This window comes from Euleptes europaea, chromosome 2 (assembly GCF_029931775.1).
Source record: "Euleptes europaea isolate rEulEur1 chromosome 2, rEulEur1.hap1, whole genome shotgun sequence".
Classification (NCBI taxonomy): domain Eukaryota; kingdom Metazoa; phylum Chordata; class Lepidosauria; order Squamata; family Sphaerodactylidae; genus Euleptes; species Euleptes europaea.
The window spans coordinates 12,546,435-12,570,523 of NC_079313.1; the positions used below are offsets into that span (position 1 = coordinate 12,546,435).

The following is a 24,089-nucleotide window of genomic DNA, read 5'->3' on the forward strand; positions in this document are numbered from 1 at the left end:
CAAAGGGTTTTTTGGCCGGGGAGGGGGGGAGAGGGGAAAGGCTGGGCGGCGGAGAGTCCAGGGAAGGGGGTGGGGCCTTTGAACTGCTCCGCGCTGCCTACAGGCAGCACAGAGCAGTTCCAATCTGGCGGCTGGGAGGGCAGGGGCCCCGCTGCCCAGCTGAGCCGTGCGTGCCAGCAGACAGGGCGACGCGTGCCGGAGTCGGCACGTGTGCCATAGGTTCGCCAACACGGGCCTAGAGCATCCCTGACAAGTTCTTGTCCAGCCTCTGCTTAAAGACTGCCAGTCGGGGAGCTCACCACCTTCCTCGCTAGCTGATTCTACTGCTGAACAACTCTTACTGTAAAAAGCTTTTTCCTAATATCCAGCCAGTACCTTTCCTCCAACAATTTAAACCCATTATTGCGAATCCTATCCTCTGCTGCCAACAGGAACAGCTCCCTGTCCTGCTCTAAATGACAACCCTTCAAATACTTATAAGAGAGCAATTATGTTCCCCCCATGACCTCCTCAGGTGGTGGCTTGAGATCTATTACAACTGATCTCCAGCCAATAGAGATCAGCCCCCCTGGAGAAAATGGCCACTTTGGCAATTGGGCTCTATGGCATTGCAGTCCCTCCTCTCTCCAAATCCCGCCCTCCTCAGTCTCCGCCCCCAAAATCTCCAGTTATTTCCCAACCTGCAGCTGGCAACCCTGATTCTGAGCATGGGCAGAGTGCCCTGTTCCTTTTTTTTGTTGAGCAAGCATCTTCCCCAAAAAAGAACAAGGAAAGAGTGCCTTTAAAGGACTTCTCCCCCTTTTGAAACCCCCGTTTTTAATAGGAATTGGGAAGGAAACTCCGCTTCTTTGCACACATGCGCCATCCCTTCCTTTCGGTTTCGGAAAGGACCCGGATGTTGGCGCTTAGCGCCTGGTCCAGAGGAGGCCGTCGCCGGGGCAACCAGGTGGCCGTGACGTCGAGGGAGGCGGGGCGCGCGAGTGATGTCATCATCCGGCGCCACGGGAAAGGTCGCTCATTCGGCCAGGTCTGTTCCTTGGGAAAGATGGCGGCGGCGGCTCGTTGGGGGTGTCGGGTAAGGAGGCTGAGCCCGGGAAGGAGAGGTTTATTGCTCTCTTCCCACTTCCGAATTATTCCGCGCACGTTAAGGGGTCGGGAAGATCACCAAGGTGCCTCTTTCCCCTTCCCCCGTCCGTCTTAAAGGAAAAGGTGTCCCTGAGCATGTGCAAAATGTATCCCTTCCCCCCCCTCCTGTTGACTCAATTCATTTACACCAGTCCCGAAAGTGGCTATGGCATGGTGTTTCTTCCGCGGCTTGAGTCATTCCATCCGGGCTTATGTCAAAGAGGCACGTGCAGGGGGGTTTGAGCGAAGGGGTCCTGACCACGTGCAGAGTGCCCTCTTCCCCCCTCCCCATTTGGATTTATGCTACTCTTATAGGCAATTGTGGCGCTGAGGATGTGTAGATTGCCATTCTCCTGCCCCCCCCCCCCCACGAGCGTGGCGTAGGGGTTAAGAGCGGTGGTTTGGAGTGGTGGTATCTGATCTGGAGAACCGGGTTTGATTCCCCACTCCCCCACAGGAGCGGCAGAGGCTAATCTGGTGAACTGGATCTGTTTCCCCCACTCCTCCGCATGAAGCCAGCTGGGTGACCTCGGGCTAGTCACACTCAGCCTCTCCTACCTCACAGGGTGTCTGTTGTGGGGAAGGGAAGGTGATTGTAAGCCGGTTTGATTCTTCCTTAAGTGGTAGAGAAAGTTGGCTATTTAAAAACCAACTCTTCTTCTTCAACTAGACCTGTTATCTGTCGCATTTTCCAAATGCTTCCTCCAAGGAATTCCAGATGGCATGTATCATTCCCCCCCCCCCCATTTTTATTTGCATAGCAACCCTGAGAGGTGGGTTAAGCTGAAAGAGATTCCTATACTAGCCTAACGTCGCTTAGCGTGCATCTTGACAAAATGGAACTTTGAGCCCAGCCTTCCAGATCCTACTCTGACATTCTAACTGTTACATTGCTGCCTTTACACTATTAGCTAGTCTGGCTGAGCATGTGCCGACTGCTCCCTTTCTCTCCCCCAAATTTGCTCCGTAGCTCTTTCAACCAGTGTGTGTGCCATCTCCTAAAAGGGCCACAGAGCAGATGTATATTGGGAGTTTTGTGTTAACTGAAGGCCTCTTCTCTGTCTGACCGTAGAAATGCCTTTTAAATATATGGCTCGCATCTGGACAGTGTTCAGGGCCCACCCGCCGCATCTTCTATGTGCATCACAGCAGCAGACCGGCCTTACAGCTTTACCAGGTACGTTTTGCAAGCTGGACTTTTTGTGTATATGGAGTTGCAAGTGAAAGAGACTCTTCCCCACAACACATGCCACGGATACTGATTTTTAATACAGGTAGAGTATCCCTTATCCAGGCATCCATATCCGGACTGATCCAAAAACCAGACCCTTCAAGTCGGCATGCAGGCAGATCCATGCTGCCTGCTTTCAATATTTCCTCTCACCTAAAAAAATAAAATCCAGCATACACTGCATCATAGATGGAGACTGAAAGCCTGCTGTTTGTTTGTTGTTGCTCTTGTTTAACAGCTGATACAGGTATTCTGGTGAGATAGTTACAGCTTTGCTTTCTGATGGGTCAACATGCTCAAAATTATTTAAAAATATTGTTTAAAATTACATTCAGGCTATGTGTATAAAATGTATATAAAACACAAATGAATTTGGGTCCCATCCCCAAGACATCTCATTATGTGTATGCAAAAATTCCAATATACAGAAAGATCCGAAATATGGAGCATTCTGGTCCCAACCAGTCCTGATTAGGGATGCTCAACCTGTAATTTACAATGTTAACTGGACAACATAGATGGTTATTTTTGGTGTCTTTTTTTAAAGCATCCCACCCTAAAGTGTCCATCTTTGCCGCTTGTCCCACATAGCTTTCTCAAGCACATAACTTATGTGGGGGGAAACTTCCTACTGCAACTTTTTGCCTGGGTGGGGGGAGGTAGGCACAATACCATAGAGTCCTAAATTTGAAGGGGGCTATGCAGGCTATCTAATGCAGGAAATCCAGAGCTAGAGCATATTCAGCAGGTGCTCAGCGTGTGCTTTGAGATCTTTAGTCAGGGAGGGTGTGTCCCGCTACTCACAATGTGGTAGGCTCCATTGTCAAAAGATCATAAGAAAAGCCATGCTGGATCAGACCAAGGCCTATCAAGTCCAGCAGTCTGTTCATACAGTGGCCAACCAGGGGCCTCTATGAAGCCCACAAACAAGACAACTGCAGCAGCGTCCTGCCTGTGTTCCATGACACCTAATGTAATAGGCATGCTCCTCTGATCCTGGAGAGAATAGGTATACATTGTGACTAGTATTCATTTTGACTAGTAGCCATGAATAGCCCTATCCTCCATGAACATGTCCTCTCCCCTCTTAAAGCCTTCCAAGTAGGCAGCCATCACCACATCCTGGGGCAGGGAGTTCCACAATTTAACTATTCAGAGGCAGGGTTCCTCAGTACCAGTTGTTTTGGGGCAAACATGCAAGGAGTGAGCTGCTGCCCTCACGCGAGTTTCCTGGAGCCATCTGACTGACCATAGTTGGAAACAGAAAGCATCTGATCCAGCAAGACAGTTTGTTACAACATTAAAGAGAGTAGACAGTGGTATGGAGTTTGTCCGCCGCTGTTGGCTGTGATGGCTGAGTAGAACCTGCATGCTCAGAAGCCCTCTACCTCCCAAAGCACCATAGTTAGTGTGCCATAGTTTTTTTCCAACTGCATTTGCCACGCCACGGGAAAATCTCTGCCTCATGCATTGCCTTGGTGATTTAAAGTTGGCTTTGAAAGAGAGAGTCCTCCTACCAGCAATGATCCAAGCCCTAATGTGTGCATTTGAGTATCCTCGACAGCACCTGACCCCACCGATCAATCAGCCAGTGACTTTTGGCCCTGTCGTACCCTGGTGCTGTGTGCGCATGCGTGCAGTCTTTGCTCTTTGGCTCATTCAGAGTTGTAAGAAACCCATTTCTCTTCAGTCCAGATGGTATTCTTCCGGGGGGCGGAAAGGCTTTATATCTGGCTTTGTGGAGAATATCAAACAGGAGCTGGCGAAAAACAAAGAGATGAAAGAAAGTATAAAGAAGTTCCGGGATGAAGCAAAGAAGCTGGAAGAGTCGGAGGCTCTCCAGGAAGCGAGAAGGAAATACGTAAGTCTCCTTTTGTCCTGCAGTGGGCAGCAGGCTGCCTCTGGATGCAGAAGAACTGAGCTCTGTAAATTGGCTGTTCATAATTACAAGTAGAAAAGAGCAAAGAGTCCGGTATCACCTTAAAGACTAACAAAATTTCTGGCCAGGTATGAACTTTTGCGAGTCACAGCTCGTTTCTTCAGATATCTGCAGTACCTGAAGAAGTGAGCTGTGGCTCACGAAAACTCATACCCTATCAGAAATTTTGTTAGTCTTTAAGGTGCTACCGGACTCTTTACTCTTTTCTACCGCTACAGACAGACTAACATGGCTACTCATTGTGATCTGTCATTACAAGTGTGAGTGTAAAGTGCTGTCAAGTCACAGCTGACTTCCGGCAACCCAGTATGATTTTCAAGACAAGAGAATAACAGAGGCGGTTTGCCATTGCCTGCCTCTGCATTGCAACCTTGGCCTTTCTTCATGGTCTCCCATCCAGGTACTAACCAGGGCTGACCCTGCTTAGCTTCTTAGATCTGTTGAGAGTCTAGCCCAGGCCATCCAGGTCAGGGCATAATTACAAGCAAGGGAGAATTATTGGAACTCTTAAAAGTGCATCACCTTTTCTTTTGTTATTATCTTTTTCTCCCCACCTCTCCTTGTTGATTATTTATTTATTTCATTAGCAAATGAAAGTAGCAAGAACTTTTTTTGGACTAGTAGCCATGTATAGCCCTGTTCTCCATGAACATGTCCACTCCCCTCTTAAAGCCTTCCAGATTGGCAGCCATAACCATGTCCTGGGGCAGGGAGTTCCACAGTTTAGCTAAGCGTTGTGTGAAGAAATACTTCCTCTTATCTGTTTTGTATCTCTCACCAGCTTCAGCAGATGACCCCACGTTCTAGTATTATGAGAGAGGGAGAAAAGCTTCTCCCTGTCCACTCTCTCCCTACCAGGTCAGCATCGTACAGGGTTCCCCTCTCTTGTATTTTGTACTCAAGGCACTTCTGTGAAGCAGGTGAGGCTGAGAAAGAGTGACTGGCCTGAGGTCCTCCAGGGTCATGGCAGGTGGAGCTTTAAACCCAAGTTCTCCCTGGTCCTAGTCCAATAAACTCACCCCTATACCACAGTGACCCTCTCCTGGAGAGCCAGCGTGGAGTAGTGGTTAAGAGCAGTGGTTTGGAGCGGTGGACTCTGATCTGAAGAAGCGGGTTTGATTCCCCCACTCCTCCACATGAGTGGTGGACGCTAATCTGATGAACCAGGTTGGTTTCCCCACTCCTACACATAAGGCCAGCTGGGTGACCTTGGGCTAGTCACAGCTCTCTGAGAGCTCTCTCAGCCCTACCTACCTCGCAGGGTGTCTGTTGTGGGGAGAGGAAAGGAAGGTGATTGTAAGCCGGTTTGATCCTCCCTTAAGTGGTAGAGAAAGTCGGCATATAAAAACCAACTCTTCTTCTTTCTAAGGTGCACCAGCATTCCCCTGTTGCTGGGAAGGGCCTGTGAGAGACCAGCTAGCCTAAGCTATGATAAGTTCACAACTGCAGCAAGGTTTGAATTGGGGGCCTCCCTGAAGCCATTTGGACTTCTGATTAGATCCTTATTTTGATGCTTCTTATTCCAGAGAGTCGCACACTCTTTGATCAGAACTAGGGACTTTTTACGGGGAACGGTGAATTGGCATCTAGCATATCATCCAGTGTGACCTAGTTTTCCTTTGATGAAAGAGGAGTGAGCGAGCATGCTTCTAGTCCTCAAGAGGTGGTTTAAAAAGTCACACAGTGTTGATCTTCTCTAAGCTAGCCTTGCAAACACAAACATTACCCAGTTTTTAATATCTTCCTGGGCCCCACTTCCTCAGTGTCTCAACCCGATCCTGGGTATGTTTCCTCAGAAGTAAGTCCCACTTAGTTTGGGGCAGGATTTGTTCTTCGGGTAAGTTTGTGCACAATTTCAAGGCATCACAATGGCGAAAGTGCCATTCAGTGGGAAATGTACTTCAAGAAATGCCATTTAGTAACATATTTACTGCAACCAAATGTATAATATTAAGGGTGCAAATGGAACTTTCTTTTCTTTTTTTCCAAACTGCCTACGGTCATTGCGTGCGTGTGTTTCTCTCCCTTGCAGAAAACCATAGAGTCTGAAACGGTGAAGACTTCCGAAGTCATTAAAAAGAAGCTTGGAGAAATCACTGGCACAGTCAGAGAGGTTAATGTTGTTTTTAATTTATTTTGGTCTTTAAAGATTCTGGCTTTTCCCCTTCCTGGAGGCTCAGGGTAAACAACTGAAGCCCAACCCAGAAAAGAGAATCGGGAGCGTTCAAAAGGATGAGCTAACCGTATATTGTTAGGGCTCTGTAAAGACCATTCTGGAGGGTCTGTCTAGTCCAGCCTCCTGTTTGCCACAGTAGCCAGTCACATGCCCCAGAGACATCCCCTCAGAAGAGGTACAGAGGCCAAAGCCGCCTCCCCCATTGTTTCCCCAGCAGCTGGCATACAGTGGTACACTGTCACTGGAAACGGAGGCTCCATTTTGCCATCATGGCTAGTAATCATCTGAAACTCTCTTCAATTTCTCTAATCCCCTTTAAACTGGCGAGCGTCCTGTCGCGATGACTTCCACAAGTGAAATTATTCGTTAGGTGAAGGAGGATTTCCTTTGATCCACCCCGAACCTCCTGCACCAGTTCTTCCGGGTTCTAATCTTACCAGCGTGTGTGTCCGAGGAGCTGCTTTTCACAACTGCTTTTAAAGGGACTTGGGGTGGCAGCCTTTTCAGACCCAGAGGGTGATTGTTTTTCCTATAATTCTCCTTCTCCCCTCGGGCCGCAGAGCCTAGACGAAGTTAGTAAGAGCGACATCGGGAGGAAGATCAAGGAAGGGGTGGAGGAAGCAGCCAAGACAGCCAAACATTCGGCAGAATCGGTCTCCAAAGGTGGGGAGAAGCTGGGCCGGACTGCAGCGTTCAAGGCCATTTCTCAGGTAGGTGCCACTCCTTGGAGCTGAGCCACGTGGAGCTCCCAGACATCCTGGGACTGGGTTAGAGGCGGGTTCCGAACGTAGCATATTAATTTTTGCTTAAATCATTCCCGTTTTAATGGTAAACATGTCCTTGAAAACACATTGCGCCTATGTCTGCCAAGGGGTTCCCCAACTTTTTTGAGCCCGTGGGCACCTTTGGAATTCTGACGCTGGGTGGTGGGATCAACCGTAAGATGGCCGCCACAAGCGGCAGAGCCAACCACAACAATCTGAGGGAGTGGCATCACGCATCATAGAGACCTGACGTGGTGTAGTGGTTAAGAGTGGTGGTTTGGAGTGGTGGACTCTGATCTGGAGAACCGGGCTCAATTCCTTGTTCCTTCACATGAGTGGCGGATGCTAATCTGGTGAACCGGGTTGGGTTCCCCAATCCTACACGTGAAGCCAGGTGGGTGACCTTGGGCTAGTCACAGCTCTCTTAGAGCTCACTCAGCCCCACCTACCTCACAGGGTGTCTGTTGTGGGGAGGGGAAGGGAAGGTGATTGTAAGCCGGTTTGATTCTTCCTTAAGTGGTAGAGAAAGTCAGCATATAAAACCCAACTCTTCTTCTAACTCCATCATTTCTGGCAGAAGCTGTATCTAACAGGAGGCCTTTTAAAATGAACGTATTGACTAAAAATACTTCCTTGTGTACACACAGCTTTCCTTCAGTCATACAGTGAAGGTCTCTGTGTTGTTGCGGCAGCTGCTGCCCACGCAGCTTCTTAAAAGTCTGCATAGCCAATCACATCTCCAGTGGCCAACCAGAAGGCTTGCTGGGATAAAGCCCCACCTGGCCCTCCTACTTTCTGGAGCGCTCGGCAGATGCCAGGAAAGGCAGATGCCATGGCACCCTTGGCGCCACGTTTGGGAACTCTGGTCTGCAGCATGCATAGCAATGATTATTACTGAATGCAGTAGCTTGTCTCACATAATATTTTTCGTGCTGTTCATTTTGAGTGAGTTCCAGCATGGTGTAGTGGTTAAGAGCGGTGGTTTGGAGCGGTGGACTCTAATCTGGAGAACCAGGTTTGATTCCCCACTCCTCCACATGAGCGGCGCATGTTAACCTGGTGAACCGGGTTGGTTTCCCCACTCCTCCACATGAAGCCAGCTGGGTGACCTTGGGTTAGTCACAGTTCTCTCAGCCCCACCTACTTCACAGGGTGTCTGTCGTGGGTGGGGAAGGTGATTGTAAGCTAGTTTGATTTCCTTAAGTGGTAGAGAAAGTTGGCATATAAAAACTAACTCTTCTTCCTCTTCCTTTTTCTTGTCTTAAAAAACATTTTCAAAAGGAACAAAATTAGCAGTCCCCCCCGATGCTCCCCCAAACTTTTCCATTAGAAAAAAATATTTATCTACTTATTTAGAATACTTCTATGCCACCTCTTAAGAATCCTGCTTGAGGTGGCTTACAATTAAAACCACAGTTTCAAACACAGGCAGTTTTTTTTAAAGCCATTAAATCGAAAAGGTTCCCAGGGAAAAGGAGAGAGAAGCTGTTTTTCCCCAGACTTTTCCCAATTTCCCCCCAGGCCGTCACACCTCTAGGCCCTCGGCTTCATTTGAGAACCCTGGAGGAGTTCACAGCAGAGAAAAATTTGAACCCGGGACTTCCAATATCTTGCTTTGAGAAGCATACACCCAGTTTTCTGTGCTGGCTTCCATTCTCTCCTGCCATTTCCCCCCCCCCTTTTCATTCTCCAGCCAACATGGAGTAGTGGTTAAGAGCAGTGGTTTGAAGCGGCGGACCCTAATCTGGTGAACCGGGTTTGATTCCCCACTCCTTCACATGAGAGGCGGAGGCTAATCTGGGGAACTGGATTCGTTTCCCCACTCCTACACGTGAGGCCAGCTGGGTGACCTTGGGCTAGTCACAGCTCTGTTAGAGCTCTCTCAGCCCCACCTACCTCACAGGGTGTCTGTTGTGGGGAGGGGAAGGGAAGGTGATTGTAAGCCAGCTTGAGTCTTCCTTAAATGGTGGAGAAAGTCGGTATATAAAAACCAACTCTTCTCCTTCTCCCTCCGTCGCTGTAGCCCCAGAAGGCACAGTGGCCTTTTCTCTTTGAAGTCAGCGGACTTTTCTCTTACAGGGAGTGGAGACGGTCAAGAAGGAGATTGACGAGAGCGTACTGGGCCAGACGGGGCCTTACAAGCGGCCGGAGAGACTGCGGAAGAGGACGGAATTTGCAGGGGTGGGAAGCAAAGAAGAGCGGGTGTTCGAAGCCAACGAGTGCGTATCAGCCGAAGCGGGCAGGGTTGCTGGTTGTGTTGGAGGGAGCTCTTGGGCTAGGAGGTGGTAGAAGCTTGCCTGGAGGGGTGATGGTGGCAGAGTGTCTTTGGAGGATCCCGGCCAAGGCTAGGAGGGAACAGTTCTCCAGAATACCCACTGGACAGATCAGAGGACACAATAACACATGAAGCTGCCTTATACTGAATCAGGCCCTTGGTCCATCAAAGTCAGAATTGTCTACTCAGACCGGCAGCAGCTCTCCAGGGTCTCAGGCAGAGGTCTTTCCCATCACCTACTTGCCTAGTCCCTTTAACTGGAGATGCTGGGGATTGAACCTGGGACCTTCTGCATGGCAAGCAGATGCTGTACCACTGAGCCACAGCCCCTCTCCAGGGTCTCAGGCAGAGGTCTTTCCCATCACCTACTTGCCTAGTCCCTTTAATTGGAGATGCTGGGAATTGAACCTGGGACCTTCTGCATGGCAAGCAGATGCTCTACCACTGAGCCACGGCCCCTCCCCAACCTCCTGGGTCATATCCTCCCAGCCTGCTCAGCTAAAAGCAGCTCCCTCCTCCCAGTAAGGAAGCCATCTTCCCACGTAGGAAGCTGCTTCAGCGGTGGAAGTTGCAAAGGGGTGGCCGCATTAGTCTCCTGCAGCTCATGAGTCAGTTCGCTTCCTCAGATGCTTGCATAGAGGAAATCGTTTCCTCTTCATGGCACCCTGAGCAGTGAGCTTAAAAGAAAGTAAAGTAGGTGCCAGGCGATCCCCAAGGGGATGCTTCCGACAGCGAGGTGCCACCACAAAAAGGCCCTGTCTCAAGACACACACCCCTCCCAGTTTGGAAGATGACTGTGCTGCTCGAGGTTGTCCCGCCTCCCTCTCCTGAGCTGGGCTCCCTCCGTTGCAGAGAGGCGATGGGCGTGGTGCTCCACAAGGACTCCAAGTGGTCTCAGCAGTGGAAGGAGTTCAAGGACAACAACGTGGTCTTCAACCGTAAGTGGGGCCCCGGCAAGATAACGGATTCACCCTCATTTATTTATTATTTATTTATTTTTCATAGTTATAGTCTGCCCTCGGGGTGGATAACACCATCTAAAATTCACACCACATAGTAATAAAGCTAAAACCATCCATAAACTCATACCTTAAAACAATAATCACAGATGGCATATGAATCCCATTCAGCTGTAAGAGCCCACTCTGGCGGCTGCCCTGCTACCAACCAAATCAATTGCCTGCAGGAGGGGGGTGGGGAGGCCGGAACAGATGGTATTCGGGGCTGCCCTCAATTGTAGGCCTGGTGGAAAAGCTTTGTCTTACAGGCCCTGCAGAACTCCCTTAGGTCCCGCAGGGCCCTGATGTTCCTTGGCAGAGCATTTCACCAGGTCGGAGCCAGGGCCGAAAGAGCTCTGGCTCTTGTTGAGGATAGCCGCACGCTCTTAGGGCCAGGGACCTCCAGCAGATTCTCACCCGACGATCTTAATGTCCTTCGGGGGGTATACCAGGAGAGGCCCCCAACGCTCTGGGGGGGGGATGGCCTTGGGGGAGCTCTCCTGCACAAAGGGGATCTGGGAGGGGGCAGCAAAACCACTGCTGACCTTCTCGCTTTCCCCCAGGGTTCTTTGAAATGAAGATGAAATATGACGAGAGCGACAACGCCATTATCCGGGCCTCGCGGGCCGTCACGGACAAAGTGACCGACTTCATTGGTACGTCCCTCCCTCCCTCTCTTCCCCACCAGTGCTCACCTTGTGTCCTCCCCTTGGAATTTCTGCCGCAAGGGAAGTTACGTTTTCCACGAGTTATTAATACTCGGCCGTGGGTATATTGGGGAGGGAAGGCAGCATGGTATAGCCTGATCTTGTCAGATCTTGGAAGCTAAGCAGGGTCAGCCTGGTTAGTATTTGGAAGGGAGACCACCAAGGAAGACCAGGGTTGCTATGTAGAGGAAGGCACTGGCAAACCATATCTGTTAGTCTCTCGCCTTGAAAACCCCGTAAGGGGTCGCTATAAGTTGGCTGTGAATTGACGGCTCTTTACACACACACGTGGGTATATTGTTGGGGGGGCTGAGAGCAGAATCTCTCTTGCTGATTTTTAACCTCCGTACCCAGCACAGACGAGAGAAGATCCCATCTCTCTCCAAGTTCCTCTGCAAGTGCCAGCAACCTAGCTGAGAGTTTTTTTTTGGGGGGGGGGGGGTTGATGGCAACCACAGAAGGTGACTGGCTTGTGGACCCCCAAGAAGGCAATTAAAAGAACAACAAGAAGAAGAGTTGGTTTTTATATGCTGACTTTCTCTACCACTTAAAGGAGACTCAAACTGGCTTACAATCACCTTCCCCTCCCCTCCCCACAACAGACACCCTGTGAGGTAGGTGGGGCTGAGACAGTGTGACTAACCCAAGGTCACCCAGCTGACTGTGTGGAGGAGTGGGGAAAGAAATCCAGTTCACCAGATTAGCCTCCGCCGCTCATGTGGAGGAGTGGGGAATCAAACCCGGTTCTCCAGATCAGAGTCCACAACTCTTAACCACTAGACCACGCTGGCTCTCTTGTTGTTCCCATCCTACCCTGGACCACAGGAGGAAATCCTAAAAAGTCAGCCACTAGCTCTTGAGTCTTTAATGGGTGCAGTCCCCCATTCTCAAGCTTCACTCCATGTTCACAAGGACTAAGGAATTGGGTTTTTTAAAAAAATTATTAAGTACACTAAGAATTTCGGGATGTCGAGTTCTTCTTCCCCAGTGATCCTGTGTCATGAGAAGAGTTATCCCCTTCCTTCGGCGTAACCTGCTCCTCACAGGCAGATCCTCCCAGGCCCGACCCCATTTTCTGCCTCTTCTTTTGCACGACACGATCTTGCACAACTCTCTCACCAGGTGGGCTGTTCTCCAAGACGGAAATGTCGGAAGTGCTGACGGAGATCCTCCGCGTCGACCCCACCTTCGACAAAGATCGGTTCCTGAAGCAGTGTGAGAATGATATCATACCCAACATCTTGGAGGTACGTTCTCATGTCAGGGTGGGTGGGGTTTCTATTATTTACAATTAGAGAATTGTATTATTTACAGAACTGATCTGCTGACATTTGTTGCTGTGGCACCTACGTTTAGTTACGGCCATCTGAGTAGGGTTTTAATGGTTTTAATGATTATGGTTTTAAGGATGTATGGGATTTATATATTGGATGTATTTATGTTGTAATTATTGTTATCCGCCCTGAGCCTGGCTTGCTGGGGATGAGGGTGGGTTATAAATTTGAATAAATAAATAAATAAACAAACTTTGGTCCCAATGTTCATGGGGGGAGGGAGAACCGTCAGGTGGGTCTCACGGATCCGTTCTACCTGCTGTAGCGTTTCCTTTTATTTCAGGCTCATCTGACTAAAGGTCTTGAGCCCAACATGCATAGGATAAAATAATTTTAACATTATAGATTAAGAATTTAAAGTCACTTCTGTTGTACATTTTAATAAAGTACTTGAAGCACTTTAAAATCACAATAACCGAAAACTGAGTTGCTTTACGAGCATAACAGTAACTACAATAAGTATAATATCACTAGTTAACAATAGTTTGACCTTGTCGTGCCTTTAAGGAAACTATTATTACCAGATACTGCGCGACGCATTGGGTTATTTCTGGGTCAGCATCACCCAACAGAAATGGGACCGCCCGAGAGTCAACAGGAGGATGATAACATAAGAACATAAGAAAGGCCTTACTGGATCAGAGCAAGGCCCATCAAGTCCAGCAGTCTGTTCACACAGGGGCCAACCAGGTGCCTCTGGGAAGACCCCAAACAAGACGACTGCAGCAGCACCATCCTGCCTGTCTTCCAACGCACCTAATATAATACCTTGATAAAATGGGTGCAATCCAGGTGGCCCTGGGTATGTTATCACAGAATAACAGAATAACAGAAGGTGATCTATTGTCTCAATTGCTCCGGATTCACAGACACATAACCTATCTGAAAATGGGATTTTATCAAACCGACTGCTCAGTTCAGCTGTTGGAAGGACATTCAGTCTGGCGAGCATAAAAACTCGCCTATGGCTGGGAGCTTGTAACGTTTCCTCCAGCACAAGAAGCTCAGGGGCGAGGCTCCTTACGCCAGAGGAATGCGCCAGGCTAGCGGAACCAATCCGTCAGCCCCAGCCCTGCGTCCTTGGCTGAAGGGCGGAATAGAAAGGTATTATCTTGGGCGTACCTAACTCAGTGTTTGCGAAACTTTGCCAGTTTTAACATCGGGGCGGATTTGCTGCCAGACCACAGTCTATAGAATACAGTAGTCCGCAAGGTGATGGAAGAGAGCCGCTAGCGTGGTGTACTGGTTAAGAGCAGTGGTTTGGAGCAGTAGACTCTGATCTGGAGAACTGGGTTTGATTCCCCACTCCTCCACATGAGTGGCGGACACTAATCTGGTGAACTGGGTTGGTTTCCCCACTCCTCCACATGAAGCCAGCTGGGTGACCTTGGGTTAGTCACAGTTCTCTCAGCCCCACCTACTTCACAGGGTGTCTGTTGTGGGGAGGGGAAGGGAAGGTGATTGTAAGCTAGTTTGATTCTCCCTTAAGTGATAGAGAAAGTTGGCATATAAAAACCAACTCCTCTTCTTCATCATCATCCCTTGCCTCGGAGTTTCATTTCTTGAGCTGTGGATACTGCTGCAGAACCCGGCAGCCTCAGCAGAGTGGCGTACTTCTCATTGCCAGCCACGCAAGGGGGCTCTAGAGGGTTGGCGTTTTGAGTGTCAGCCGGTTGGCATCACCGTCGTTGCCGTTCTCATGACAGGCAGGGTGCGTGAATACTGCACCGCAGTTTTATGGAAGAGTAACGCACGTCCCATGCAGGCTGGCAGTCGAAAGGCTGTCAGGGAAGTAAGGGGAGAGGCAGAGGTTTAAACCCCGTTAGGGCCAAGCCAGGGCTTGGTACTTTAGTCTCTTCTGGGAGGTAGCGGGGGCACCCTCTGTGTAGCTTCTAGCACAGTGAGAAGAAGAATGAGAAGAAGAGTTGGTTTTTATACCCTGATTTCCTCTACCAAAAGGAGAATCAAACCAGCTTGCAATCTCCTTCCCTTCCTTTCCCCACAACAGACACCTTATGAGGTAGGTGGGGCTGAGAGAGTTTGGAGAGAACTGTGACTAGCCCAAGGTCACCTAGCTGGCTTCATGTGGAGGAGCAGGGAATCGAACCCAGTTCTCCAGACTCGATTCCTCCACTCTTAACCAGTACACCGTGCTGCCTCTCAATCCAGTGAAGGAGGGGGTCCTTTTTCCTCTTGCTGCTATAATTTCCATTGTTTACGATCTCCCTCACTCTCCTCTGTCTTCCTTAGGCCATGATAACTGGAGATCTGGATATCCTGAAAGACTGGTGCTATGAATCGGTGAGTATCTTTACCCAAGGCGGGGTTTGCATCATCCCCAGTAGCCCTTTGACCTCTGTTCCTCATGAGCCATGAGGAACAGCATGCAGCCTGAGACCAGCGGTGACCACAGGGGGCCAACACCTAGCAGTCCCAGACCCTCTCCTGGCCCTTTGCTTTCTAGTTCCCTCCATATGGGCAAGGCAAGGAAACAGAGGCAGGCATGTGGGAGCTGGGCTGGATGGGCAGAGCGAGGAATCCCTTGTCATGGTGCCCATCTGTCGCTCTTCTTCTTTGGGTCGAGCCCATCTCTTGACATTTGCCCCTTTGCAAACTTTGTACCATCCTCAGTTGTAGGGGTTGGTTTGGTCCTTTCTCTGTATGGCTTAGGCTTTCAAAGCCAAAGTCATATCTATGAGGGCCAGCATGGTGTAGGTGTTAGAACATAAGAATGTAAGAAAAACCATGCTGGATCAGACCAAGGCCCATCAAGTCCAGCCAAACAGTGGCCAAACAGGTGCCTCTAGGAAGCCCACAAGCAAGACGGCTGCAGCAGCATTATCCGGCCTGTGTTCCCTGGCACCTAATTTATCTGATCCTGGAGAGAATAGGTATGCATCATGACTAGTACCCATATTTAATAGTAGCCATGGATAGCCCCATCCTCCATGAACATGTCCCCTCCCCTCTTAAAGCCTTCCAAGTTGGGTTAAGAGCGGCAGACTCTAATCTGGTGAACTGGGTTGGTTTCCCCACTCCACATGAAGCCTGCTGGGTGATCAGTCATAGTTCTTTCTGAACTCTCTCAGCCCTACCTACTTCACCAGGTGCTTGTTGTGGGCAGAGGAGGGGATTGTGATTTTAAGCAGCTTTGAGACTCCTCAAGGGTAAAAAAGGAGGGTATAAAAACCAACTCTTCTTCTGTGTGCCCAAGGCAGAGTTTAGATGCAGGAAAAGAGCTCCTTCCCCACTAGAACAAGCTGAAGAGGCGGGGGCAGCTTGGTTTAGAAAACAGACAGCAAAAGAGGGGCACGATTGAGATTTGTGAAGGGTGGAGAAAGTGGATTGAGAGATTATTTGTTTTTCTCCCTCCTAATACTAGAACTTGAGGGCACCTGAGGAAGTCAAGAAGGCCGTTCTTTTCTGAACAGGGCATAATTACCTTATGGCAAACCGAGTGGATCTCGTCCGACACATGGAGACCTGAAGCTGCCTCATTCTGAATCAGATGATTGGTCCATCATTGTCTGCTCAGACTGGCAGCAGCTCTCCAGGGTCTCAGGCGGAGGTCTTTCCCATCACCTCTTGCCTGAGCTTTTAAGTGGAGGTCTTGGGTATTGAACCTGGAACCTTCTGCATGCTGAGCAGATGCTCTGCCACTGAGCCATGGCATGAAGAAATGTTAAACGCAACTTCCGAGAAAGTATAATGGCAGCCCTGGACTGAAAAAGGCTCAGACTAGAATGGAAGAAGAAGAGTTGGTTTTTATACCCCAATTATCTCTTTTAAGAAGTGTCAGACTGGCTTACGATCACCTTCACTTCCTTCAGCGAATTCTTCCCCCAACTCCTGCTTCTCGATGCCCCTTAACTAGAGATTATGGGGACTGAATTTGGGCAGAATCTGTGCCTTTGGGCTACAGGCTCACCCTGTTGGTAGGTAGTTTCCCATGGGGAAGAAGAAGAGTTGGTTTTTATATGCCGACTTTCTCTACCACTTAAGGGACACTCAAACCGGCTTCCAATCACCTTCCCTTCCCCTCCCCACAACATACACCCTGTTAGGTAGGTGTGGCTGAGAGAGCTCTAAGAGAGCTGTGACTGGCCCAAGGTTACCTAGCAGGCTTCGTGTGGAGGAGTGGGGAATCGAACCCGGTTCATCAGATTAGAGTCCTCCGCTCTTAATCACTGTGCCATGTTGGCAGCCTCCCCATGATGGCAGCAACACTGCGAGGAAGGGAGCATCCCAAAGGTCTCATGCTTGCATAGAAAGATAAATGCAATTAAAAATCAGAAGCTGACTCAGCAGGATGAAGCCTGCCAAAAGGACATCTTGCAGTGGGCTTAATATAGCTACGATGCCCAGGTTTTGGAACCCCCATTTTCTCTTGTCATAGTACTTTCTAGCCAGGTAGAAATTGCAGGGTTTGAGCCCCTTAGGCTGACCGTGCCAAGGAAGCCCCTGAGAGAGAGGGGCCATGGCTCAGCGGGAGAGCGTCTGCTCGACATACAGATGGTCTAGAATTGCCAACCTCCAGGTGGTGGCTGGAGATCTCCCGCTATTACAACATTTCCAGGTGACAGAGATCAGTTCCCCTGGAGAAAATGGCCGCTTTGGTCATTGGACTCTAGGGCATTGAAGTCCCTCCCCTCTCCAAACCCCGCCCTCCTCAGGCTCCAACCCAAAAATCTCTAGGTTTTTCCCAACCTGGAGCTGGCAACCCTAAGCTGGATCCTGGAGAGAATAGGTCTGCATCATGACTAGTATCCATTTTGACCAGTAGCCATGGATAGCCCTCTCCCCCACGAACATGTCCACTCCCCTCTTAAAGCCTTCCAAGTTGTCAGCCATCACCACATCCTGGGGCAGGGAGTTCCGCAATTTAGCTATGCGTTGTGTGTCTTTTGAGGCCAGCTTAGAAGTCTCACCATAACCTGGTGTTGTGTTCCTGTTTCAGACGTACAGCCAGCTGGCACAGCCAATTCAGCAGGCGAAGGCCACAGGTCTTCGGTTTTCCTCCAAAATCCTGGACATCGACAACGTCGACGTAAGTGGCAGGCACCTTGCGTCGTGCCTTCGCCTCCGCTCCTGTGGCATCTTGCAACAAGCAACAGAAGCAATGCGGATATTAATTTGGAGTAGGATTCAGTATTGGGTGGGGTCCCCCAGCAAGGTCTCTGGTCTAAGAATGGTTGGGCTAGGCCAGGGGTTTCAATCTCAATTGTTACGAGGGTCAAACATGACATAAATGTCACTTGGTCGGGCCTGGCCATGTTTCGCCAGCCCAGATCGAGAGTGGGGGTGGGGGTGGTTGGCTTGCGGGCCGGATAAGACCTCTCAAGGGGTCGGATTCAGCCCTCGGGCCTTATGTTGAATGAATGAATGATTTATTTACAGTTTTTGCCAGAACAATTACAATCTTAGGGTTTTTTAAGGATAGGTATCAAATCTAAAAGTATCTCCGTAACTTAACAGAAGTATATTAGAAGACAAAATAATTACATTTAAAAGCGTTGTCCTAAAAATTACATAAAAGTTTATTATGACCAGTATTGACATTAAGCTGCAGTACTGCAGCCAAAAGCTCTGCTCACGACCTGAGTTCGATCCCAACAGAAGTTGGTTTCAGGTAGCCGGCTCAAGGTCAACTCAGCCTTCCATTCTTCCGAGGTCGGTAAAACGAGGACCCAGCTTGCTGGGGGTAAAGGGAAGATGACTGGGGGAGGCACTGGCAAACCACCCCGTAAACAAAGTCTGCCTAGGAAATGTCGGGATGTGACGTCACCCCATGGGTCAGGACTGACCTGGTGCTTGTACAGGGGACCTTTACCTTTTTGTTGACATTACCATTAATGATCTCTCTCGAACTGATCTTAATTGCCACTGAGCAAAATTTAGCGACTTGGGAAAGACAGGAAGTGTCTCCTTCCCACACAGAAATTTCATATCCTCTTCTGAGAGGGCCTTATGTTTGATACCCCTGGACTGGGCCTTTCTGGTCTCACTTGACTGGTGTGATTCTTTAATTTTGTGCCGTTTGGGGGAGGGAAATTACTTGGATTTTTTTAACGAATGCTGATCTATTCAGTGTCTTGTTATGAAAGTGTGAGCCTCGAATGTGAGAAATGTAGTTTGGTCCTCAAAAAGATGAGTGGATTTGGAAACTGGAGAGCCGGATGTGCAAAACTGATACTTGTTCTTTAGCGGGTTTTGAGTTCTGACTTTCGGATGTAGCGAAGAAGAAGAAGAGTTGGTTTTTATATGCTGACTTTCTCTCCCGCTTAAAGAAGAATCAAACTGGCTTACAATCACCTTCCCTTCCCCTCCCCACAACAGACACCCTTTGAGGTAGGTGGGGCAGAGAGAGTGTGACTAGCCCAAGGCCACCAGGCTAGTGCCATGTGTAGGAGTGGAGAAAGAAATCCAGTTCACCAGAGTAGCCTCCGCAGCTCATGTGGAGGAGTGGGGAATCAAACCCGGTTCTCCAGATTGGAGTCCACTGCTCCAAACCACCTCTCTTAACCACTACACCATGCAGTCTTGAGGTCTAGCAGCCTCCTCCTTTGAGAAAAAGCAAACAAAAGAGAAATCTCCAAATGGAGCATGGAGGGAGACGGCCAGTGCCGTGTTTAATTGATAGCCTTTTGCCCTGAGGTCTAGCAACTTGCGTCTTCATCAAAAAGATGTTTCTCAGAAATCTGGGCCTGGTATAAACCCGGTTCCAGTCTGAGGTACCGAGACACCTTTCCAGAAGGGCTTTCTATTTGGCATTCGCACTTGGCATTAAAAATACAACCCTGGTCCCCCGTGACGTAGTTTGGGGCTGGTGAGAAAACAAAGCATCTGTTTCCCTGGCAACGGAGAGCCACAAGGTGGACCAGAAAGGAGGAGAATGCAAACAATGATTCAGCTCCCTGGCTTTCTCCCCATCCCTTGCTGTGCATCAGCTCGAGGAAAACTGCAAAAAGGGTGGAGAGAGAAGGGTGTGGAGAGGTTACGGCGGAAGGGCCTGGGCAGTCTGGGGTCTGCTGGTGAGTGGGGATTAAGAACATAAAAACATAAGAAAAGCCTTACTGGATCAGACCAAGGCCCATCAAGTCCAGCAGACTGTTCACACAGGGGCCAACGAGGTGCCTCTAGGAAGCCCACAAACTGCAGCAGCATTCTCCCTCCTGTGTTCCACAGCACCTCATATAAAAGGCATGCTCCTCTGATCCTGGAGAGAATAGGTATACATCATGACTAGTATCCACTTTGGCTAGGAGCCACAGATAGCCCTCTCCTCCATGAACATTCCCGTCTTAAAGCCTTCCAAGTTGGCACATAAGAAAAGCCATGCTGGATCAGACCAAGGCCCATCAAGGCCCATCAAGTCCAGCAGTCTGTTCACACTGTGGCCAACCAGGTGCCTCTAGGAAGCTCCCAAACAAGACAACTGCAGCAGCATTGTCCTGCCTGTGTTCCACAGCGCCTAATACAATAGGCCTGCTCCTCCGATCCTGGAGAGAATAGGTATGCATCATGACTAGAATCCATTTTTACTAGTAGCCATGAATTGTGAAATGGCAGGCCAAGGGACCGGTGAAAATTGACATAATTCCCTGGACCAACTTCTCTTGCTGGAGGAGACCTCAGTGGCTGCCTAGACTTCAGTGTCTCCCTCACCTCCCGAGGGGGGCCAGTCCCAAGGGACCCAGTCCTAACGATCCCGCCTTCTCAATTATAGTCTGCCCTCCCTTTGCAAAGCCAGACTCAGGGAGACTTCCAACATAATACAGAGAAACTCATAAGGGATATAGACACTATAGCCAGCCAGCCAGCATGATGTAGTGGTTAAGAGCGATGGTTTGGAGCGGTGGACTCTGATCTGGAGAACCAGGTTGGTTTCCCCACTCTTCCACATGAAGCCAGCTGGGTGACCTTGGACTAGTCACAGCTCTTAGAGCTCTCTCAGCTCCACCTACCTCACAAGGTGTCTGTTGTGGGGAGGGGAAGGGAAGGAGATTGCAAGCCAGTTTGATTCTTCCTTAAGTGGTAGAGAAAGTCGGCATATAAAAACCAACTCTTCCTCCTTCTTCAATAATACAAACACTCAAGTCAATAAAATCACATGCAGTTAAAATTCCAACATTTGATTTGTTTCTTCTTTATAGCCGTACGGCGCCCCCATTGTAGTGTTCAATATCAGTTTCAGGAGGGCTAAGGAGTTAACTGTTCCATGTTCTGAAATCCTCACCAATCAGCTTCATTGATCACAGTATGCCTGTCTTTGTGGGATGAAGGGGAAGCCTGTTGGTTGCACCCATCCGCTCTGAAATGGCAGGCCTGATCGCTGTGGCTGTTTAGGCGACACCTTGTGGACTAGCATCTTGCAATCTCTCTCTCTCTCTCCCTCTCTCTCTCTTATTTCCTTTGTAGCTGGCAATGGGTAAGATGATGGAGCAGGGCCCGGTGCTGATCATCACTTTCCAAGCTCAGCTAGTCATGGTGATTGAGAACCAGCAAGGGGCCGTGGTTGAAGGAAATCCGGTAAGTGGAAACTCCCACCTCGGGGAAGAAGAAGATTTGGTTTTTAAATGCTGACTTTCTCCACCACTTAAGGGAGGCTCAAACCGGCTTACAATCACCTTCCCTTCCCCACCACAGACACTCTGTGAGGTAGGTGGGGCTGAGAGAGTTCGAAGAGAACTGTGACTAGCTCAAGGTTACCCAGCTGGCTTCGTGTGTAGGAGTGGAGGAAACAAATCCAGTTCACCAGATTAGCCTCTGCCGCTCATGTGGAGGAGCGGGGAATCAAACCCAGTTCTCCAGTTCAGACTCCACTGCTCCAAAACACCGCTCTTAACAACTACACCATCTGGGCAGAGATCTGTCCTCAAAGCTCAGCATCATTCGTCTGCCTTTCGACCTTCTCTCATTCGTCATCTCTCCCCTTCCGCACACCCTGCCACCCCCCATCAACGATGACGGTGCGTAATTACAGTTGTCAACCGGCGGGGGGATCGCTAATCTATTTACTTGGGGTAGAGGCGTTTAATTACATTGCTTAATTGCTGGGCAGCGGGTTGACAGAAAGCCTTATAATTGTTTTAATTTAAATAAATTTGAACGTGGAAATAAATCATACCGGTCCTGACAGGAGCAGGGGCGTTTGCTGTTCACACTGGCTGGAAAGTTATTATTTTTTTTAACTAGGTGAATTGTTGAGATTGAGTCAGTTGTGTGTTTAAAAATAATGCATGGTTAATAGAGACCCACTATGGGCAATTTTGTCCTAGGGTGAGGTGTGACACTCCTGTATTCATAAAATGATAGAATCGTAGGGGCCATACAGGTCATCTAGTCCAACCCCCTGCTTAATGCAGGATCAGCCTTAACGACTACACCGTCTGGGCGGAGATCTGTCCTCAAAGCTCAGCGTCGTTCGTCTGCCTTTCGACCTTCTCTCATTCGTCATCTCTCCCCTTCCGCACACGCTGCCACCCCCCATCAACGATGACGGTGCGTAATTACAGTTAGCCAGAGCCGAACAGCTTTGCAAGACGTCTACAAAAAAAGCAAGGTTTTGCGGTCTTTATGATAAGAGTGAGCAGAGGGTTACTTTTGATTCCTTTTGGAAGCAAGTCTGATATACCGTGGATGTAAATGTTATTTTGAGACCAGCGCGGTTGTTAAGAGCAGTGGACTCTAATCTGCAGAACCAGGCTCAGTTTCCCACTCCGCCACATAAACGGCAGAATCTAGTCTGGAGAGCCAGGTTTGAGTCCCCACTTCACATGAGGCCTGCTGGGCGACCTTGAGCCAGTCACAGTTCTCTCTCAGTCCACATGAAGGCAGACAATGGCAAACCACCTCTGTTAGTCTCTTGCCTTGAAAACCCTACGGGGCCACCCTGTGTCAGCTGTGACTTGATGGCACTTTACACACACAAATGTAATTTTGGTTATCCTGTTAGTTGTGTGGACAGCCTTTGATTCCACATGAGCGGCGGGCTCTAATCTGGCTAACCGGGCTGGTTTCCCTAACTCCTCCACATGAAGCCTGCTGGGTGACCTCGGGCTAGTCACGGTTCTCTCAGACTCTCAGCCCCACCTACTTCACAAAGTGTCTGTTGTGGGGAGGGGAAGGGAAGGCAATTGTAAGCCAGTTTGAGTCTCCTCAAAGGTCGAAAAAGTCGGGGCGTAAAAACCAGCTCTTGCTCTTCTTCAGCAAGTGTCCATGCTTTGCAAACCTTCAAGGAAAGGGTCCCCTTCCAAGCATCAGTTTCTTTATAGTATAGTTGGGGCCTGGAACAGTAGACTGTGATCCCAGTCATGCATTATAAGTAAAGGTAAAGGTCCCCTGTGAAAGCGCCCGGTCATTCCTGACCCATGGGGTGACGTCACATCCCAACGTTTCCTAGGCAGACTTTGTTTACGGGGTGGCTTGCCAGTGCCTTCCCCAGTCATCTTCCCTTTATCCCCAGCAAGCTGGGTTTTTCTTTTACCAACCTTGGAAGGATGGAAGGCTGAGTCAGCCATGAGCCGGCTACCTGAAACCAACTTCCCTCAGGATCAAACTCAGGTCGTGAGCAGAGCTTTTGACTGCAGTACTGCAGCTTACCGCTCTGCGCCACGGGGCTCTTAGTCATGCATTAGCCCTACTAATAAGCCCGGCTCCCTTCTCTTTCCAGGACAAGGTCCTGCGGATGCTGTATGTTTGGGCCCTCTGCCGAGACCCTGACGAACTCAACCCGTACGCCGCCTGGAGACTGTTAGACATTTCTGCTTCCAGCACAGAGCAGATTTTATGAGCGCGGCTCCCTCCTCCCGGGCCCACCTCGCTCGCAGCCCCACGGCCTCGAGACAGAGCCTGTGCCGCGGGACCGGCTGTTTTGCACAAGGATCAGACGTGGAGGACGCCGTCAGGAGTCTCCGCTTTCGCAAGGGGTTGGGGGTGCTGGTTTTTGGCCCAGACGGACATGGGGGCAACTGCGAGGCCCCGCCTGTTGGAGGGGCATTGTTTGGGCCGACAGATTTTCAGTGTTGGTGACCCAAACCATTCTGCCAAACGTCCCTGTCCCAAAGACAACCTCGGAAGCTTTCTCATCAGGTACCGCATGGCGACCACCGACCACCGTCAGTCCCTGGATTGTTTGGCTGCTGGATCATGGCCTGGAGGCTCCAGCCTGCTCTTGATCGACCAGCTCGACTCGTTCGTACTTCTTGTACTGTCCTGCTTTTTTTCTGGTGGTCAAGATGGCCAGCCTGGCTCTGCCCGGCTTGCGGAAAGTGAGGCCCGGATCAGCCAGGATCCACTTTCACAGGGCTGGGGAGAAGAATGTTTGGTAAAGGCTGGAACTGTGGTGGTCAGGGTGGGGGTAATCAAGCAAAAGTAGAACAGTTCTCTGGCACAGGAAATGGGACGATACGGGGTTCTTTTGGACGTGCTGCCGTTCAGGTGATTTGCGAGGTCTCTCCTCTAGTGAGGGCATGCCAGGCTGTTTCTAGGCAAGGTGGCAGTCTTCCACTCCGACTCACATACGTATGTTCCCCCTTGCT

At 49.7% G+C, this 24,089-nt stretch overlaps 1 protein-coding gene across 1 annotated transcript; it reads left to right on the forward strand.

Annotated features, from left to right (window-relative positions):
• The first annotated feature begins 1,043 nt into the window (after positions 1-1,043).
• TIMM44 (translocase of inner mitochondrial membrane 44) lies at positions 1,044-23,384 on the forward strand. Its single transcript, XM_056867580.1, has 13 exons — positions 1,044-1,075; positions 2,198-2,302; positions 4,047-4,217; positions 6,328-6,408; positions 7,032-7,181; positions 9,315-9,454; positions 10,363-10,448; positions 11,072-11,164; positions 12,338-12,462; positions 14,800-14,850; positions 17,507-17,596; positions 20,968-21,078; positions 23,222-23,384. Exons 1-13 carry the CDS (start codon positions 1,046-1,048, stop codon positions 23,339-23,341), a joined length of 1,353 nt encoding a protein of 450 aa, XP_056723558.1. The 5' UTR covers positions 1,044-1,045; the 3' UTR covers positions 23,342-23,384.
• The last annotated feature ends 705 nt before the right edge of the window (positions 23,385-24,089 follow it).

Excerpts from the sequence above, each read along its gene's own strand:
- TIMM44 (XM_056867580.1), top strand. The coding sequence starts at position 1,046 with ATGGCGGCGGCGGCTCGTTGGGGGTGTCGG. Across the intron at positions 6,409-7,031 it reads TCACTGGCACAGTCAGAGAG|AGCCTAGACGAAGTTAGTAA; the intron begins GTTAATGTTGTT and ends CTCGGGCCGCAG. Across the intron at positions 7,182-9,314 it reads CGTTCAAGGCCATTTCTCAG|GGAGTGGAGACGGTCAAGAA; the intron begins GTAGGTGCCACT and ends TTTCTCTTACAG.